Raw genomic sequence first — 20,870 nt, forward strand, 5'->3', positions numbered from 1 at the left:
GGCGAAACCCCGTCTCTACTAAAAATACGAAAATTAGCTGGGCATGGTGGCGCATGCCTGTAATCCCAGCTACTCGGGAGACTGAGGCCGGAAAATCGCTTGAACCCAGGAGGCCGAGGTTGCAGTGAGCTGAGACCACATCATTGCACTCCAGCCTGGGCGACAGAGTGACAATCCCTCTCAATAAATAAATAAATAAATAATTAAAAAAAAAAAAAAAAAACAGTTATGCTGGAGCAGGGGGAGTCCCTTTTCTTTTTGCCGGGAAGAGTCTTAGGACCTGCCCAGCACAATCAAGCTGCGATTTCAGTTTCTCCAAGGTTGGTGTTTGAAATGTCTGTTCAGGATGCTGCACTTGTGCTCTAAGTCTGGCGTGGGGAATGCTAGATGGACCCTTTGTTTTTTCTTTTATTACTATTATTAATTATCATTATTTTGAGATAGGGTCTCACTCTGTCGCCCAGGCTGGACTGCAGTGGTGAGTGCAGTGGCGCGATCTCAGCTCGGTGTAACCTCTGCCTCCCAGGTTCGAGAGATTCTCTACCTCAGCCTCCGAGGAGCTGGGACTACAGGTGGCGCCACTAGCCCAGCTAAATTCCAATTGCTATTTTTATCTTTGTTCCATTCATCAGACTGCTGCTAGAATTACTCCTTTTGATTAGCACCATGCGCTGGACCCTCCCCATCTCTTCTGTGACTCACTGTTTTGTTTTTGAATGATGCAGTTTTGCTCATTACTCTCTCAGGTAATTCTTTTTTTGTATCTTTGGTGCCCCTTTTTTTGTTTGTTTTACTTTGTTTTGAACTCTTTCGACCTCTAGAAAGGTCAAGGCTGAGAGCTGAGGCTGCAGTGAGCCTTGTCTTTAACTCTCTCGACCTCTAGTCACGGATTCTCTCAAGCCCCTGCACGTCTTACCTCATCCCCTCACATCCCACAGAAAACACAAGATCTGCTCAAAAGTATCAATTCATATTTTGTAGGAAATGCTAGCTTACAACGCAGGTGACCCACTTTCTGTCAAAGGGGATGCTTATTTCCTCTTCCACTGCTCGGGGGCAAAATAATTCCATAGTCTTCAAGATAACAGTACATTCTTCTTCCAAGGCTGAGGCTGTCAACGGTGAGACCTACTGAGAAAAGAGCCCTGGTTGTGCTTAGGTAAATTCTCTAAATGTTCTGAGCTGACTTGGGTGCTCAGGATTTGGAAATGGGGCCTGGAGGCAGAAGTCACGTTTGGGGGAGGCTGTGGGGATGCGAAGGGTGGCTGAACCTTGACCCTGAGGGTCTCACATGACTTTAGGCACGTGGAGCCTCCGTGGGGACTTTGGCTTCAAAGCCATCAGGGTGAAGAGTGTGGACAGGTGTGGAGACAGAGGTGACTCTCTCCAATGGCTGCTGAAGAACTTAAAGGTGACTCTCTGGTCCGGGGACATCGGCACAGCTGACCCAAAGTGCTGGTCTTCTTCCATATCCATGGCTATGGGGAAAGCCACAGAGGTTCACTGCTTCCCTCCTGCCATCCCTCCCTCCCTTTCTTTTTCTTTTTGCTTCTTTCCTTTCCTTCCTTTTCTTTCATTCTCTCTTCCTCCCTTTTTTCCTCCCTTCATGCCATTTTTTCCTTCCTTTCTTTTTAGAGACGAGGTCTCGCCCTGTCACCCAGGCTAGAGTGCAGTGGCACAATCATAGTTCAGTGCAGCCTTGAACACCTTGGGAGGCCAAAGGCTCAAGTGATCCTCCCCCCTCAGCCTCCCAAATAGGTGGGACTACAGGCATATGCCACCACACCTAATTATTTAAATTTTATGTGGAGGCAGGGTCTCGCTATGTCACCCCAGCTGGTCTGAAACTCCTGACTTCAAGCCATCGTGGTGTCCTACAGTGCCAGGACTACAGATGTGAACCATTGCACCTGGCCTACTATTTCTTTCTTTCTTTACCCAAAAGAATTGGCTGGAGATGGATTTGACATTTTTGGTCTCTATGGACAGCCTGAATTCTTGGAGGCTGATGTGGATTGGATAATTTGAGGACACGTTCTTGAGGCGGCGACAAGGTGGAGCATGCCTCGTCACATGCCTAGGCTTGGAAGAGTGGAGGAGGTACCTGTTGCTTGAATGTGGAGGTGAAAGAACTATTGGAAAGACCTCCTGACTCCCAGGAGATAACGTGTTGGGGACTGAATTGTGTTGCCCTCAAGTTCACGGGAATAAGGTTTCTATTCGTCTTTATTAAAATGAGGTCACAAGAGTGGACCCCATTCCAATAGGAGTGGGATCGTTATAAGAAAAGGAGATTAGGGCCGGCACAGTGGCTCACACCTGTAATCCCAGCACTTCGGGAGGCCGAGGTGGGCAGATCACTTGAGGTCAGGAGTTCCAGACCAGCCTGGCCAACTGCTGAAAACCTGCCTCTACTAAAAAAATACAAAAATTATCGCAGGTATGGTGGCACACGCCTGTAATCCCAGCTACTCGGGAGGCTGAGACAGGAGAATTCCTTGAACCTGAAATGGAGGTTGCAGTGAGGCAAGATCGAGCCATTGCACTCCAGCCTGGACAACAGAGCAAGACTCTGTCTCAAAAAAGAAAAAAAAAAGTAATTGGAGATGACACAGGCACAGAGGGATGACCGTGTGAGGACATAGGAAGAAGGTGGCAGCTGTGAACCAAGAAACAGTTTCTCCCCAGACACAGATTCTGCCCCGCCCTGGTCTTGGACATCCAGCCTCTGGAACTGCAAGAAATCAATATTCTTGTTGATACCCAGTTTATGGTATTTTTGTTCTAGTAGCCCAGACATATAAAGGCACAGCCTGGTCCCGCAGTGACCTTGCAGCTCAGAGCTGGGAAGGAAGCTGCCTGCACAGCACAGCTTCCAGATCTCCAGTTTTCCCCAATCCCCTGGGGCATTTGGCACAAAGGAAAACCACTTGAAAAACACTTCCAGCGGAAAGCCCAGTTCACGCTTGTGGTTGGAAATGATAAACAGACCCTAGAAATGGGCACCACAAAGCCACATCGGTGCCAGGTTTTATCTTTGGGGCCTATCTTCTGTTCATGTGCACATCTGTAGGTCACAGAGACACCTTCTCTGGAACTTGTACTGTTTGGGGCTACAAGGCAGCCTCTTCCAGACAGAGCTGGGGTCCATTGATAGAATCCTCCCCATCCAGGAGATACTCTGCGTCTCCAGTTTGGGTGCCTGAGTGACCATTCACCAGTGCGTTATTAATGTTTATCTATTTATTTTGTAATTTTTTTGGTGAGACATAGTCTTGCTCTGTCACCCAGGCTGGAGTGCAGTGGTGTGATCTCAGCTCACTGCAACCTCTGCTTCCTGGCTTCAAGCAATTCTCCCGTCTCAGCCTTCTGAGTAGCTGGCATTACAGGCACCCACCACGACGCCTGAGTATTTATTTATTTTTTTTGATAGACACAGGGTTTCACCATGTTGCAGGCTGATCTTGAACCCCTGACCTTGAGTGACCCGCCCGCCGCTGCCTCCCAAAGTACTGGGATTATAGGCATGAGCCAGTGTGCCTGGCCAATGTTTATTGCTCATTTCTCTTATTCTTGCCTTTTTGTTTTTTGACAGGGAGGAACTATTCATCCTTGTGCAAGCAGATGCCTTAACATGATGCTGAGGTTTGTTTCATTTTTTGTTTTCTTTCTTTTTTGAGACAGGCTCTTGATCTGTTGCCCAGGCTGGGGTGCAGCCTCCAATTCCTGTGCTCAAATGATCCTCCTGCCTTAGCCTCCTGAGTAGCTAGGACTACAGGCATGTGCCACCGTGCCTGCTAATTTTTGTATTTTTGTTTTTGTGGAGCTAGAGTTTCATCATGTTGGTTTTGAACTCCTGGCCTCAAGTGAGCCTCCGGCGGTGGCCTCCTAAAGTTGTGGAATGACAGCCAGCATGTGCAGCTGGTTTGTTTCCATTTGAGTGATGCAATTTAGGAATCAGGGCTCCAGCTTTCCATTGCTCACATTTATTGTGGGTCATCCTCCCTAAGGCACCAGCAGAGGGGGAATGGGCCACAGCAGGGCTGCAGCCATGGTCTCCAGAGGTTGCCCAGCCTGTCCAGCTGCAGAGGGACCGGGCTGAGTGTCTGCTGGTGCTCCCGCACAGCCTGCTGGACGCGTTCCATCACCTGATAGAACAAGGGCTCTGAGGCTGGCGTGAGGACGTGGGCCTCGGAAGGGTCTCTTGAGAGGTCAAAGAGCAAAGGTGGATCATGGTGGACTACTTTTTCCCCAGAGCATGGGCAGACCTTTCTTCCATAGCAGGCACCGGCTCCCTCTGGCTGGAACACTGGGGTCACAAAGTGGACTTTCCATAGTGTTCCTCCTGGTGGAAAGACAGGAATTACAGGGTTGGCATAGAGAAATAGGGTGCATTGATGGAGAATGGCATCTTCCTAAGGGATAAAAGGCAGGAATAACCCAAGCGTCCATCCATGGATGAACAGATAAAGAGAACATGGTATGTCTGTACAATGGAATACTATGCAGCTATGAAAAGGAGGGAAGCACTGACACAGGCTGCAATGTCGATGAACTTGGAAAATACCCTGATTCCATTCATATAGAATGCCAAGGAGTGGTGGTTTCCAGGGCCTGCCGGGGGTGAAACGGGGTGACGGAAGTGTTCTGCAGCCACATAGATGTGGCGGTTGCACAACGCTGTGAAAGCACAAAATGCATGTGAATTGCACTCGGTCAGTTGTTTCTTCTTCTTTTTTTTTTTGAGACAGAGTCTTGCTCTGTCACCCAGGCTGGAGTGCAGTGATGTGATCTCGGCTCACTACAACCTCTGTCTCCCAGGTTCAAGTGATTCTCCTGCCTCAGCCTCCCAAGTAGCTGGGACTACAGGTGTGTGCCACCATGCCCGATTAACCTGTATTTTTAGTGGAGACGGGGGTTTTGCCATGCTGGACTGGCTGGTCTCAAACTCCTGGCTCTAGTGATCCATCCACCTTGGCTTCCCAAAGTGCTGGGATTACAGATGTGAGCCACTGCACCCAGCCTACTAGGTCGATTTTACATTAGTGAATTATATCTCTTTAAATTAAAGCTGTTGAAAAAAGTGAATTGCAGCTGATGGTGGGTGCACTGCCTACAAGTTAGTCCTGTTCCACAGGAGCAGTATTAAAAAAATGAAAAAGTTTTCTTAAAAATAGAATTGCTTGTTTGCTTGTTAAAAATAAACAGTGGAAGGCGGTTTCATAATTGAATTCTCAGAGATTTAAAATGGCATGTGATCAGCCGTTCTCAATGAAATTTTGTATAAGCCCTGTCACTCTGGCTATGAAGGCACCAACAGGAATAGGAACGGAGGAAGAAGGAAAGAGAAAAGGAAGAGAATGAAGGAAGGGAGGGGGGAAGGAGGGAAGCAAATCAAAGAAAAGGGAAGGAAGAAGAGAGGGAAGTAGGGAAGAAGAAAGGAAGGAAGGAAGGGAGAAGAGAGAGGCAGGGAAAGAAGAAAGAAGAAAAAAGGAAGGAAGGAGGGGAGGGAGGAAGGAAGGGAGGGAGGGAGGGATGGAAGGAAGAAAGAAGGAAAGAAAGGAAGGAAGGAAAAGAAAGAAAAGAGAAAGGAAGAAAGAAAAAGGAGAAAGAAACAGAAGGAAAAGGAAGAGAGGAGAGAAGGAAGGGAAAGAAAGAAAAAAGAAAGAGAAAGAAAGATGAAAGAAAACAGAAAGGAAGAAAGAAAAAGGAGAGAAAGAAACAGAAAAAAGGAAAAGGAAGAGAGACAGAAGGAAGGGAGGGAGGGAAAGATAAAAAGAAACAGAAAATCCATAAGGAATAACCCCCAGCGTCCAGGAAGATCTAGGAAGTGGAAGGCAGGTGGCAGCTGAGCAGACTCAGCCTCAGGGAGTGACTTTGAAAGAGAGGAAGGAGAGATGGTGACTGAGCCCACAGCAGCGTCCTGCTGGGCCCTGGGACACTGGGCACCACACCGCCTCGGCTGTGTGGCTTCAGCTGCTTTAAGCCAGGTCTCTGACGTTCCTTCCATTGCATCCTGTGGGGCAGTGAGTCTGGGAAAGTCATGAGGGTAAGAGAGCAAGGGGTTGGCTCGGTGCCGCAATGCTGTCCTCCCTGCAAAGGCGTCCGGCAGTCGCCATGCACTGAGCAGGTGTGGACATCCAAGAGATGTGCTCAGACAGACAAGCACACTCTGCCTTCCTTGCCATGGCCGGTGGGATTCGGAACCCCACTCTGAGATCTGCCTCCTGGGAATGGCACCACTGTGGTTTGATATTTGTGGATGTTCGCTGAGTGATGAAACTCCGTGACTTATGTCCACCCTGTGAGCACTTACAGGGGCTCCTTGGACCTGCTGCCTAGTGTCTCTGTTTTCTCACCTGTGGAATGGGCTGGTCACGGTTGTCTGCCAGTTATCAAGGTGAAATGATTTAGCAGGTAGAGGCACAGAACACTGGGTGCAAGCCCTCATGAAATGTCAGCAGTGGTGTCATACTGCAGGGAAAATGTCAAGCAGCCAGCGAGAAGACAGATGAACTGTTAGCAGAGAAGATGACCCAAACAGAGGAAAACAGACACAGAAACAAGAAAATCGGCGGGTGCGGTGGCTCATGCCTGTAACCCCAGCACTCGGGGAGTCCGAGGCGGAAGGATTCCCTGAATACAAGAGTTTGCGACAAGCCCGGGCAACACAGCAAGACTCCACCTCTATTTAAAGGAAAAAAAAAAAAAAAAAGAGAAAATTGTGGACAGGTGTAAGTGCTCAGAATTAAGTACAGTGGGTCCGCGTGATTGCTGATGGCTAGTTAATAGTGGAGGTCTGTGTGGGTGCAGTTCGGGGGACTGGTTTTGGTCCCAGAAGCCTGTTTGAGAAGGTAACATTTGACTTAGGGCAGGCACATCAACAGTGAACCAGCTGTGTGGAGGGCCAGTCCTCTGAGTGCATTCCATGTGGTTGGAACTGCTGGTGCAAAGGCCTGAGGCAGGAACAAGATGAGCCTGTCCCCAGATCCCTGGGTACGCGACAGTTGGAACTTGGACACTGCAGGGCTTCGGTTATCAGGACTGAGGTTTCAGAGGTAGGGCAGGGCTGGCTTCAGAAAGAAGGTGTTCCAAGCTCCCCAGCAGGAATTCAGACTTGCCGTGACCTTCATGCAGGGGGTCCTTTTGGGGATGCACTCAGCAGGCGCAATCACTGGGGTGAGGAGTGGACTGGGGAGGGCCAGCCAGGGCAGCACTGAGGGCGCACGGGCAGGAGGATGCGCTCTCCACCTCCCGACCATCGAAACAATTCATCCAATAGCCAGGAGGAGAGGGGCGAGTGATGCCGTCATGGCGTCAGTGATCTGAGCTGCTGAGCAGAAACCATGGGAAGTCAGGCTGTGCTACTGATGAAAAGGTTAAAAAAACCTTCAAAGGCAACATCTAGAATATGTAATTTAAAAATCGAAAAATAGTGGAGGCTGAGGCAGGCAGATCACCTGTGGTCAGGAGTTTGAGACCAGCCTAGCCGACATGATGAAACCTCCATTTCTACTAAAAATACAAAAATTAGCCCGGTGTCATGGCTCACACCTATAATCCCAGCTACTAGGGATGCTGAAGCATGAGAATCCGTGGATCCCTGGAGGCAAAGGTTGAAGTGAGGTGAGATCACACCACTGCACTCCAGCCTGGGTGACAGAGCAAGACTCTTGTCTCAGGATAATAAATGAATGAATGAATGAATAACAAAAAATGGGCCAGGTTTGGTGACTCATGCCTGTAATCTCAATACTTTGGGAGGCGGAAGCAGGTGGATCACTTGAGCCCAAGAGGCTGAGGCTGCAGTGAGCTGACGTCATGCTGCTGCACTCCAGCCTGGGTGACACAGTGAGACGCCATCTCAATAAATAATAAAAATTTTAAAAATGAAAGTAAATAAAACACCAAAAATATAGAGATAAAAATAATTCCAGATTAGGCTACTAATTGAAAGAAGGCCAGGTGGGGTGGCTCAGGCCTGTAATCTCAGCACTTTGGGAGGCTGAGGGAGGAGGACTGATTGAGCCCAGGAGTTTGAGACCAACCTGGGCAACATAGTGAGACCCCACCTCTACACCAAAGAAAACAAATTTTAAAAAACAGAAGGGAAAAGAAGCAACAGTAGGTTCAGGGCATTCAAGTGGTTCAAGTTCAACTTATTTTAACAAAGAGAAGGAAAAGGAAGAGAGACTAAGAAAAAAAAATCTATTGTAACTCCTTCAAATAAAAGACTGTAAACAATCTTTTTTCAGCCAGGCACAGTGGCTGACACCTGCAATCCCAGCACTTTGGGAGGCCGAGGCAGGAGGGTCACCTGAAGTCAGGAGTTTGAGACCAGTCTGGCCAACATGGTGAAACCTGGTCTCTACTAAAAGTACAAAAATTAGGACGGCACGGTGGCTCATGCCTGTAATCCCAGCACTTTGGGACGCCAAGGCAGGTAGATCACGAGGTTAGGAGTTCAAGACCAGCCTGGCCGAGATGGTGAAACCCCGTCTCTACTAAAACTACAAAAATTAGCCAGGCACGGTGTCAGGAACCTGTAATCCCAGCTACTTGGGAGGCTGAGGCAGGAGAACCCGGGCTTGAACCCGGGTGGCAGAGGTTGCAGTGAGCCAAGATTGTACCGCTGCACTCCAGCCTGGGCAACAGAGCAAGATTCTGTCTCAAAAAAAAAAAAAAAAAAAATTCAGTCTTGATTCAGACACCCGGAGATACCTACACAACGCCTTTGAGGACTCTTTAGCTGACTGAGTCACAAGAAGGATACAGATCTTCTCAAACACTGGAAAAAGAAAACCAAGTCCATCAAGCAAGTCCGAAAAAGAGGAAAACCATCGAGGCAAGACAAAGTCACAGAAAGAGAAGCATAAAGGAGGAAAAGAGAAGCGGGTGAAGTCAGACAAGTGGAACTCTCTGAAGAGTCTGAACACAAAGATAGAAGCCGAAATCAATCATTCATAAAATTAAAGAATACCATTGTTAAGTAAATCCAAATGCTGGATTTTTAAAAAAATGACAGAGAATGGCAGAAAGACCCTGTCAGACTCTGATAAACATAGCCATAAATATGCAGGCAATTAAAAGGCAATGAATGCCATCCACGGTGGCTCACGCCTGTAATCCCAGCACTTTGGGAGGCCGAAATGGGCAGGTGGATCACCTTGCCTCGTCAGGAGTTCGAGACCAGCCTGGCTAACATGGTGAAACCCTATCTCTACTAAAAATACAAAAATTAGCTGGGTATGGTGGTGCACACCTGTAATGCCAGCTACTCAGGAAGCTGAGGCAAGAGAATTGCTTGAACCTGGGAGATGGAGGTTGTAGTGAGCAATATCCCAGCATTGCACCACAGCCTGGGTGACAGAGTGAGCTGTCTCAGAAACTTAAAAATAAATAGGCTGGGTGCTGTGGCTCACGCCTGTAATCCCAGCACTTTGGGAAGCCGAGGTGGGTGGATCACCCGAGTCAGGAGTTCAAGACCAGCCTGACCAACAGGTGAAACCCTCTCTCAACTAAAAATATAAAAATTAGCCAAGCGTGGCGGCAGGTGCCTGTAGTCCCAACTACTCGGGAAGCTGAGACAGGAAAATCGCTTGAACCTGGGCAGTGGAGGTTGTAGTGAGCTGAGATCACACCACGGCACTCTAGCCTGGATGGTGGAGGGAGATTTGGTCTCAAAATAATAATTAATTAATTAATTAATTAATAAGAGACAATGAAGGCCAGGCGCAGTGGCTCATGTCTGTAGTCCCAACACTTTGGCAAGCTGAAGCAAGAGGATTGCACGAGCTCAGGAGTTTGATGCCAGCCTGGGCAACGTAGGGAGACCCCCATCTCTACAAAAAATAAAAAGTTCTCTGGTCGTGGTAGCATGCACCTGTAGTCCCAGCTACTTGGGAGGCTAAGGTGGGAGGATTGCTTGAGCCCAGGAGGCAGAGGTTGCAGTGAGCCAAGATGGAAACACTGCACTTCAGCCTGGGCAACAAAGCAAAAAAAACTCTCAAAAAAAAAAAAAAAAAAAAAAAAAGACAATGCAATTACTTGACAAGGGGCCAAGTGCTTGATGAAATGAATAATTTTTAAATAAGTAGAATTAATTAAGCAGAGAAATGTAGCATATTTCAGTGTGGGAAGACCCAGTATAATAAAGGTAATAAAGCGTCAGATGCAAAAATGATTAATATTTCTGTGGAATTTTTCTTTTTTAAACTTGCAAATGATTTCATAGCTCTTTTGATAGGACATTAGAACAAAAAGACCTAGAAAATTTGGGGAGGCAAAAAGTATTCAGTAAGCATGTGTTTGCTTATGTTACGAAGTTGTAATTGTTTACAAAGAAGATGAAATCGTGTTAAGGTCAGACATCTAGATGCTCACACCTGTCACTTCAGCATTTCGGGAGGCCAAGATGGGGGGATCGCTTCAGCCCATGAGTTTGAGACCAGCCTGGGCAACATACTGAGACCCTGTTTCAATTTAATAAATAAAAATTGGAAGCCAGGTGTGGTGGCACATGCCTGTAATCCCAGCACTTTGGGAGGCCGAGGCAGGTGGATCACTTGAGGTCAGGATTTTGAGACCAGCCTGCCCAACATGGTAAAACCCATCTCTACTAAAAATATGAGAAATTAGCCAGGGATGGTGGTGGGCACCTATAATCCCAGCTACTCATGCTTGACCCCAGGAGACTGCGGCTACAGTGAGCCAAGATCATGCCACTGCACTCCAACCTGACCAATAAAGAAAGACTACTCCCCCAAAAATAATTACAAAAAATAAGAAAAAAGGAGACTAGAAAAGTCTTGAACACGTGTGGCAAGCATGTGTGTGTGTATGCACATATATGTGTGTGTGTGAGGGTGATAAAAGTTGCACTTCACATCGTGCACAGAAGAAAGAAGGAAATACAGCCCATACGTGGTGCTTAAACTATAGGTAACAACTCCCTCCCTTCCCATCATTTTAAGATGATTGACAGGCGATCTTAGAAGGCATGTTGCTGGAATAAGAGGGACACATATTGAGAAAAACTAAATGAAAAAGCTCATGGAGAAAAACGGAAGTGCGAGACATGGAGCTGGAGATGGACTCTGGAACGCAACTCCTCCTCCAGCCTGTTCTAGGCCTGCTGCTTTCCTGCGCTGAGGGACTCCTCCCTGAAGGGTGTTAGGAAGGGGCTCCCCTACTCACTGTCCCGTTGATGCCACCTGGCTGCGTGCAGAAACTGCTCACAGTAATGCATCAGGAACTCGTGGTCTGAGTGCTGGGCTGTTCCCAGGAGCAAGGGCAGAAGGTCCCGGCCGTCAATCACTCTGCAGGAAGGAACATGGTGGGGCTCAGGGATGGAACAGGGACTTTGGACATTTGTCCCTCCAGCATCCACCAGCTCCAGCCCAGGTGCTGCACTCTCCTTATATTGTATCAGTGGAGGGAAGGTCCGGCTGTGGACATGGACGGATGGAAGGCATGTGTTGCATTAGCATGCTTAGAAGCATGCAGCAGCTACCCACTTCAGTCACCGCCAAACATCACCTTTGGCTAAAAAGTAATTAATTGGCTTGATGCAGTGACTCATGCCCGTCATCCCAGCACTTTGGGAGGCCAAGGAAGGTGGATCACTTGAGGTCAGGAGTTCGAGACCAGCCTGGCCAACATGGTGAAACCCTGTCTCAACTAAAAATACAAAAATTAGCCGTGTGTGGTGGCGGGCGCCTGTAATCCCAGCTACTCAGGAGGCTGAGGAAGGAGGATCGCTTGAACCCAAAAGGCGGAGGCTGCAGTGAGCCTAGATTGCACAACTGCACTCCAGCCTGGGAGACAGAGTGAGACTTGGTCTCAAAAAAAGAAAAGAAAAGAAAAGAAAAAGGCTGAAAGAGCCAGCGCCCTTATACAAAGGCTGGGATGCAACGAACGCCCACCACGAGTTTTTCCCAGGCCTCTCCTGGGCCTTGAAGCATGACAAGATAATGAAGGAATTCTCAACAGGACCCGTTTAGAATTAAACAAGTTTTATTTGGGGTCTAAAGAAACTCCCCAGACTTCCATGATTTAGCAGGAAACAAGATAAGGGTAATCACCCCAGCACCTGGACCCAACTAGATTACATGAATTTACTGAGGCTCCAGAGGAAGATTCTCAGGACTCAGACCTTAGTTACAGAAAAGGAAGTTAAATCACTTATGTCTTTAGATGAACACAGTCTTACACATGGACGTACAGTTTAGATGGCATTAAGCTCTGGAAAACTTTGTAATTTTGAGTTGGTCTAGTGATCATTTCCAGACCTTCTCCCTATACCCGTTTACAGAAATAAACTCATTTCTTTCCCAGTTCATCTGCATCTCCTTACTGGGCCATGAGAATAAGCAGCCTGACCCTCGGTTTCATCCAGGAACAATTTCATAGACCCCTTACTGCAATGGCAAAGTGACATTTTCATTTGCCGTAAGTGTTGCTGTGTCTGCGGAAAGCTGAATTTTTTTGGATCGTTAGGTACCTGTCCTGGGGCACCTCACCGCCCGCCAGCTGCACCACGGTGGGGAACACGTCCATCAGGCTCGTGGGCTCACCAATCACTCGGCCAGCCGGGAGCACCCCGGGCCAGTGGAAGATCCCAGGCACCCGGATCCCACCTTCCCATCCTCCCGTGCCCTTCCCTCCTGTGTTGGAACAGAAACAAAAGAAGGTAGTTAAAACTGAGAAACAGATGCTCAGCCGGGGTGAGTTCACCTGTCTGCTTGTTTCACTTGTTTTAAGTTTCTCTCTCCCGAGTCTCAATTTCTTTCTGTCTCTCTCTCGCTCTCTCTCTCTCTCGCTCTATCTGTTTTGGTAACATTACAACATTCAATCTCATGTAGTTCTCCTGGCAAAGGATTGATTTTATATTTGTTATTAACCTTGTTGTTGGTTAGTGTGCATTGGATTAAGTTGGGTCCTGCACTGCAAATGACTCCTGTCCTTATAAGAGGAGATAGAGACACAGAGGAGGAGGCCACGTGGAGACGGAGGCAGAGACTGGAGTGATGCGGCCACAAGCCAGGGACGCCTGGTGCCTCAGGAGCTGGGAGAGGCGGGAAGGACCCTCCCCTGGAGCCTCAGGAAGAAAGTGGATACAACTGCAATGTGTTGAATGGTGACCCCAAAACATGTTCCTGTCATATCCCCCAGAGCCTATAAATGAGACTTTATTTAGAAATAGGGTGTTTGAAGATTTAATCAAGTTAAGGACTTTGAGATCATCCGGGATTAGGGTAGCCATAAATGCAATGGCAGGCGTTCTTCTAAGAGACAGAAGAGGAGACACAGACACAGAGGAGAAGGCCATGTGGAGGCAGAGACTGGAGAGATGTGCCCACAAGCCCAGGGATGCTGGAGCCCCCAGGAGCTGGGAGAGGCTGGGAGGATCCTCCCCTAGAGTTTCTGGAGCGAACATTTCCCTGAGACAACTTGATCTCAAACTCCTGGTCTCCAGGACCAGGAGAGGATAAATTCCTACTGTTTAAAGCGCCCCCAGTTTACAGTACTGACATTCTTCATGGTACAGAGAACCAGATCGCGTAGAGGATACATTAACATCAATGGCAATGAGATAAAGAAGGTTTCTGAGGAGTCAGGCCCTCGATGTGAAGAGATTTTGGGAAGGCATTAATGGATGTGGTTGGCATTTATATTTCCACTTTTACATATGTACTAGACTGATGTATCCATCTACTAGAAAGGTAAATATACATCACAGGTATATTTGCCAACATTAGCCTAAAAAGTCTCTTTCAGTGAATGAAAACTAAAGCTCGCTAAGCAGGAAGATGACAAAATGTGCAAGCACAGCAGTGTGAAGTCATGTACACCGGGCAGCGCGTTTTAGAATCTTTGTGGCACATGAAATGATGGCGTGATTAAAACAATGGAATCCCGGTGTGAATATCATGTGGCCAGTTGGGTGTCTACTCTTCTTTTTTTTTTTTTTTGAGACAGAGTCCTACTCTGTCACCCAGGCTGGAGTGCAGTGGCACAATCTCAGCTCACTGCAACCTTTACCTCCCAGGTTCAAGCAATTCTGCCTCAGCCTCCCTAGTAGCTGGGATTACAGGCACACACCACCACATCCAGCTAATTTCTGTATTTTCAGTAGAGACAGGGTTTCACCATCTTGGCCAGGCTGGTGTCGAACTCCTGACCTCAAGTAATCCATCTGCCTTGGCCTCCCAAAATGCTGGGATTACAGGCGTGGGCCACCGTTCCTGGCCTCCAAAATCCTTTATCTTAACCCAGACATTCCCTTCTATTGATTCCCAGGTCTTTAGAGAAACTGAATGAATTGTCATCCAGGAAATGTTTAAATCTCCATATAAGCTGGAAGCCGCCCAGCTTTGAGTTGTCCCGCCTTTCTGGACCCAACCAATGTGTCCCTTAAATGTATTTGATCCATGTCTCATGCCTTCCCAAAATGTATAAACCAAGCTGCACCACGACCGCCTTGGGCACATGTTCTCAGGGCCTCCTGAGGGCTGTGCCACAGACCATGGTCACTCATACAGTATTTGGCTCAGAATAAATCTCTTCAAAAATTTTACAGAGTTTTGCTCTTTTCATCAACATGATGATGGTTACACAACTCTGATAATTTACTAAAAACTCCTTAATTGTGCACAAAAACGTGGCAGGCCACGTCTCACGAACGCAGGCCTCCATAACAACTGTGTCAGCACTGACTGGGTGGTGAAGTTAAATATTAAAAGCTGAGAGAGCCAGCGCCCTTATACAAAGGCTGGGATGTAACAAAAGCCCACCAAGAGTTCTGCCCAGGCCTCTCCTGGGCCTTGAAGCATGACAAGATAATGAAGGAATTCTCAACAGGACCCGTTTAGGATTAAACAAGTTTTATTGGAAGTCTGAAAAACCTTCCCAAACCTCCGTGATTTAGCAAGAGACAAGGTAAGGGTAATCAACCCTGGCACCTGGACCCATTTATTTATTTATCAATTTTTGTTGTTGTTGAGATGGAGTGTCTCTGTCGCCCAGGCTGGAGTGCAATAGCGTGATCTCAACTCACTGCAACCTCTGCCTCCCATGTTCAAGGGATTCTCCTGCGTCAGCCTCCCGGGTAGCTGGGACTACCGTTATGCACCACCACACCTGGCTCATTTTTGTATTTTCAGTAGAGACAGAGTTTCACCATGTTGGCCAGGTTGGTCTCGAATTCCTGTCCTCAGGTGATCTGCCCGCCTCGGCCTCCCAAAGTGCTAGGATTACAGGCGTGAGCCATGATGCCTGGCCACCTGAACCCATTTAGATTAAGTCAATTTACTGAGGCTCCAGAGGAAGGTCTTCAGGACTCAGACATTAGTTAGAGATTAGAAGTTAATGACTAATGTCTTTAGATGTATGCACACTTACACGTATACATACAGCTTGGAAGGTATAGAAGCTCTGGAGAACTTTGTCATTTTGAGTTGGCCTGGCAATAATGTCCAGGCCTTCTCCCTGTAGCCGGTTACGGAAATAAAGTCCCTCCTCTCCCAGTTCATCTGCATCTCATTTTTGGGCCACCAGAATAACCAGCCCAACCCTTGGTTTGGTACGGGAAGAAAAATTCAACCCGGAGCATGACGAATGATCACTTTTACCCTGGACAGAAAAAAACAATATCCATGGGCAACAACACTGACCCTCCTGGAACAGATGGCCCTGTTGGGAACTGCAGCGAAGAGATAAAGCTGCAAGATCAGGATCTAGGAGCGTCTCAGCCTTACCTTTATAAAGTCCATTCCAGCCACCATACTGGGTGTTTCCAAGCTGATTCTCTAGGGAACCCCCGTGATCTGATGTAAAATAAACAAGGGTGCTGTTGGTCAAACCTTCCATTTCCAAAGCGTCAAGGATCTGTCCTGTAAAGAACAGATGTTTTTGAGGCCGTTGAAATAGAAAAATATCAGAAATGCAGCTATGAAGTGTATGCTTTAGCATTTGGGGGCTATCCACAAGAATGAATCCTCAGTTTTAATGCATAATGGGAGCCAGTTGTTGTATAGTTTTGCTATCCTTTGTTGTAGATTGATGTATGACTTTATACGCACTCCATCCTTTGGTCAGAGTTTTAGGCAACCTACAAGGACAAAATATCAAAAACTTAAAAGTGCGGCATGTAGGTGGGTGCGGTGTCTCACGCCCGTAATCTCAACACTTTGGGAGGCTGAGGCAGGTGGATCATTTGAGGTCAGGAGTTGGAGACCAGCCTGGCCAACATGGTGAAACTACGTCTCTACTAAAAATACAAAAATTAGCCGGGAGTGGTGGCACATGCCTGTAGTCCCAGCTACTTGGGAGGCTGAGGCAGGAGAATCACTTGAACCCAGGAAGTGGAGGTTTCCAGGAGCCAAGATCGTTCCATTGCACTCTAGCCTGGGTGACAGCGTGAGACTCGTTCTCAAAAAAAAAAAAAAAAAAAGTGAGGCATGTGAACATTACAGAGAAGAATGTATAGGCTGAACATGCAGACCAGTTCCCAGTGGTGACACTGAGCTTCCTGTAGCCACACACAAGGGAACTCGTGTAACTAATGTCACTCACAGTTGGCTGGGCACAGTAGCTCATGCCTGGAATCTCGGCAGTTTGGGAGGCTGAGGCGGGACGCTCGCTGAGCCTATGAGTTTGAGACCAGCCTGAGCAACACAGCAAGACCTTGTCTCTACACATAATAAAAAAAATTAACCAGCTGTGGTAGTGCGCACCTGCGGTCCAAGCTACTTGGGAGGCTGAGGTGGGAGGATTGCTTGAGCCTAGGAAGGTAGGGTGCAGTGAGGCACAGTTGCACCACTTCATTCCAGCCTGGGTAAGAGTGAGATCCTGTCACACACACACACAATTAACTTTTTCTCCTTCCATACCTAGCTTGTTGAGGAAAGAAAAAATATTTTAAATACATCTTTCACCCAAATCTCTGATGGCAATTATTCTGAGCATCCTGGAATTCTCAGCTCACCACCTAAACCCAGGGGTTCCTAGTTCTTTTTTGGGAGGCAAGGATGTGCTGTGCCCACATACTCACCCAGCCCTGACTCACTCAAGCATTATTCCCCTTCCATTCTGTTTCAAACCCAGGTATACAATGAGTGAATGAGACAAGACAATCCAGACCCGCAAGAGTTTATATTCTCCTGGGGGAAAATGGAAAATCGAGCTACCTAACACATGGTCATGAAGAGAAAAAATGGTGATGCTGTGTTAGGGAACAAAGAAGGAAGAAGTAAGAAGAGGAGGAGGAGGAAGAAGAGGAGGAGGAGGAAGAGGAGGAGGAGGAAGAGGAAGAGGGGGAGGAGGAGGAGGAAGAGGAGGAGGAGGAAGAGGAAAAGGAGGAGGAGGAAGAGGAGGAGGAGGAAGAGGAGGAGGAGGAGGAAGAGGAGGAGGAGGAAGAGGAAGAGGAGGAGGAGGAGGAGGAAGAGGAGGAGGAGGAAGAGGAAGAGGAGGAGGAGGAGGAGGAAGAGGAGGAGGAGGAAGAGGAAAAGGAGGAGGAGGAAGAGGAGGAGGAGGAAGAGGAGGAGGAGGAAGAGGAGGAGGAGGAAGAGGAGGAGGAGGAGGAAAGGAAGAAGAAGAAGAGGGGGAGGAGGAGAAAGGAGAAAGAGGAGGAGGAGGAGGAAAACAAAGGCAAAACAGAAAACGGACCTCAGGAGAATGGGAGAGAAGATGATTGGGGTGGAGCCACTTTAGGGTGCTTCAGGGCAGGCTCTGAAGAGAAGACAGTGAAGCCTGAGGAACCATTTGGGGAGGGAGCAGCAGGTGTAGAAGCCCATGCAGGGGACAAATGTGAAAGATACTGTGTGGTGTCCACGTGGCCAGAATGCAGCAGGTGGGGAGGACAAGGGCAGAGGTCAGACTAGGATCTGGGCAGCAGCAGGTCACGGGGCTGTTGGTGACAGGAAGAAATCTAGTTGTATTTTCAGTGCAGTGGAGCCACTAGCCACTCTATAGCTGAGAGGAATCTTACCTGATCTTTCTTTCATTTGCGTACCACATGGCATTAGGATGTGGACATCTTTGGGGCCAAAATTCTGGGAATGCCACTTGGGAATTAAGACGTGGAAATCTCTGAGGCCATTATTCTATTTAACACATGGGGATTCAGATGTGGACATCTCTGGGGCCATTATTCTGTCTCCTACATGGGGATCAGAAAGTGGTTCTTTGGGGCCATTTTTCTGTCTATCACATCAAGATTAGGATGTGGACGTCTTCGCAGCCGTTATTCTGTCTCCCACATGAAGACTAGGGAGTGGACAGCTTTGGGGCTGTCATTCTTTCCGCCACATGGAATTAAGACGTGGACATCTTTGGCCGAATCGCATTGCCTCCCATGCACGTTGTGGAATTCATCTTCTGCTAACGGAGTGAAGATTTGTGCTATAAAATTTTGGACTCTTAAAATCCAATCTCACTGCAATCGTGATTCTGCGTCTTCTGTCTTTAACCTTTTCGTTGCTTCCTTTCCTGCTTCTGCTGCTGGATGGAAGCAGCTCCTTTCCCCCGGAAGGGCACTTACCTACCATCCAGTCCATCTCCTCCACGTTATCCCCATACAGCCCGTGGGCACTCTTCCCGAGGAAGTTCTTCATAGTGATAAGAGGGATGTGGACGTGCAAAAAGGAAACAACGAGGAGGAAAGGCCCAAGCTTATTCCTGAAAATCAACACAACAGATATTGAAGTCCTGTCAGTCACATCCTTGTTCACATGTCTTCTCAACTCTGCTCACTAAAAAGAAATGCTCAAAGCTCTTCTTGAACAGGAAAATATTCTTCTGTTTAACATTCCTTTTTTAGGAAGGTTCTCCTGTTTTAACAATCTTTCCTTTTTTTAGAGATGGGGTCATGTTCTGTTACCCAGGCTGGAGTGCAGTGACACAATCTCAGCTCACTGCAGCCTCAGTCTCCCAGGCTCAAGTGATCCTCCCACCTCAGCCTCCCAAGTAGCTGGGGCTAGAGGCATGTGCTAGCAGGCCCAGCTTTTATTTATTTATTTATTTATTTATTTTGGTAGAGACAGGGTCTCACTATGTTGATTAGACTGGTCTCGAACTTCTCGGCTCGAGTGACCTGCCTATCTCGGCCTTCCAAAGTGCTGGGATTACAGGCATGAGCTACGATGCCTGCTTGGTCTGTTTAAGACTCTTTTTTTTTTTTTTTTTTTGAGGTAGATTCTGGCTCTGTTGCTCAGGCTGGGGTGAGGTGGCATGATCTCAGCTCACTGCAACCTCCACCTCCCGGGTTCACGCAATTCTCCTGCCTCAGCCTCCTGAGCAGCTGAGATCATAGGCGTGTGCCACAACGCCTGTCCGGTTTAACACTCTTTAACGTCGTGACTTTTCCCTTCTGAAATCTTTTAAAAAATCCACACTGGGCGCAGCGTGGTGGCTGCCACCTGCAATTCCAGCATTTTGGGAGGCTGAGGCGGGAGCATTGCTTTAGCCCAGGAATTGGAGACCAGCATGGTAAACATAGCAAGACCCCACCTCTACTAAAAATACAAAAATTAGCAGGGTGTGGTGATGTGCACCTGTACTTCTGACTACTCGGGAGGCTGGGCGGGAGGACTGCTTGACCCTTGGAGGAGGAGGTTGCAGTGAGCTGAGGTTGTGCCACTGCACTCCAGCCTGGACAACGGGAATGAAATCCTGTCTTATAGTAAATAAATAAATAAAAACCCAAACTGATGTAATGCATCTTTTTTCCCTGAATATTACAATGTTCTAACTCTACATACTTCAGACAATGCAAAGTTAAAAGAACAGCAGGTTACTGTCTGACATGACTTTTATTTTGTTCAATTTTCTTTATAACTGCTATCATGTAGTGAGGAGTAGGACATAAAATATTTATGAAAAAGATACTTAAAAATGAGACACTTTAGACAATATTGTTTAAAAACAATTAATATTGTTCAAATTGTCCTCCTCGAAAGCAGTGCTTTGTCTTCCTCCTTTCACCTGGTCTTCATGGTCTAATCTCGACCCTTAAAGCGTAAGAGCAATAGTGAAGGTGTTAGCCTTAATTAGAACACATCAGGCTGGGCATGGTGACTCATGTCTGTAATCTTAGCACTTTGGGAGGCTGAGGCAGGAGGATTGCTTGAACCCGGGAGTTCAAGACTAGCCTGGGCAACATAGCCAGATCCTGTCACATTAAAAAACAAAAAGAACACAACAGTCTTACCTGCTTTAATTTGCAAGCTGTCAATGCCCTTTCTGTCATACATTAGGTAATTCCATGAAAAACTCTCTAAGAGACTGGGTGTGGTAGCTCACGCCTGTAATCCCAGCACTTTGGGAGGCCAAGGTGGGGGGATCTCTTGAGGCCAGGAGTTCAAGACCATCCTGGCCAATGTGGCGAAAACCTGCCTCTACTAAAAATACAAACATATGCCTTTAGTCTCAGCTACTTGGGAGGCTGAGGCACAAGAATCACTTAAACCCAGGAGGTGGAGATTGCAGAGAGCAGAGATCACACCACTGCATTCCAGCCTGGGCAACAGATTGAGAGTTGGTCTCAAAAAAGTAAAAATAAAAGAACGCTCTAAGAATGTTGTAGGAGGCCGGGCGCGGTGGCTCACGCCTGTAATCCCAGCACTTTGGGAGGCCGAGGTGGGTGGATCACTTGAGGTCACGAGTTCAATCCAAGCCTTGTCCAATAGGGGGAAACCTCTCTCTACTAAAAATACAAAAATTATCTGAGTGTGGTGGTGCACGCATATAATCCCAGCACTCAGGAGGCTGAGGCAGGAGAATTGCTTGCACCCAGGAGGCTGAGGTTACAGCAAGCCAAGATCACACCATTGCACTCCAGCCTGGGCCACAGCTCAAGATTCTGTCTCAAA

At 47.6% G+C, this 20,870-nt stretch overlaps 1 protein-coding gene across 4 annotated transcripts in view; it reads right to left on the reverse strand.

The window, feature by feature from the left end:
* Positions 1-3,964: 3,964 nt before the first annotated feature.
* ARSL (arylsulfatase L) overlaps positions 3,965-20,870 on the reverse strand; it is a 38,130-nt gene continuing 21,224 nt past the window's right edge. For 3 of the 4 annotated variants that reach the window (XM_017518707.2, XM_037734980.1, XM_017518706.2), the window contains 5 exons: positions 18,542-18,678; positions 15,759-15,893; positions 12,503-12,665; positions 11,197-11,318; positions 3,965-4,345 (listed from right to left, as the gene is read on the reverse strand). In XM_017518707.2, the coding sequence (XP_017374196.1) occupies positions 3,987-4,345; positions 11,197-11,318; positions 12,503-12,665; positions 15,759-15,893; positions 18,542-18,678 (916 nt within the window). In that variant the 3' untranslated portion in view covers positions 3,965-3,986. The remainder of the gene's footprint in view (positions 4,346-11,196; positions 11,319-12,502; positions 12,666-15,758; positions 15,894-18,541; positions 18,679-20,870) is intronic. The other variant, XM_017518708.2, reaches the window with a different exon arrangement.

Source organism: Cebus imitator, unplaced genomic scaffold, assembly GCF_001604975.1.
Source record: "Cebus imitator isolate Cc_AM_T3 unplaced genomic scaffold, Cebus_imitator-1.0 Scaffold699, whole genome shotgun sequence".
Taxonomy (NCBI): Eukaryota; Metazoa; Chordata; class Mammalia; order Primates; family Cebidae; genus Cebus; species Cebus imitator.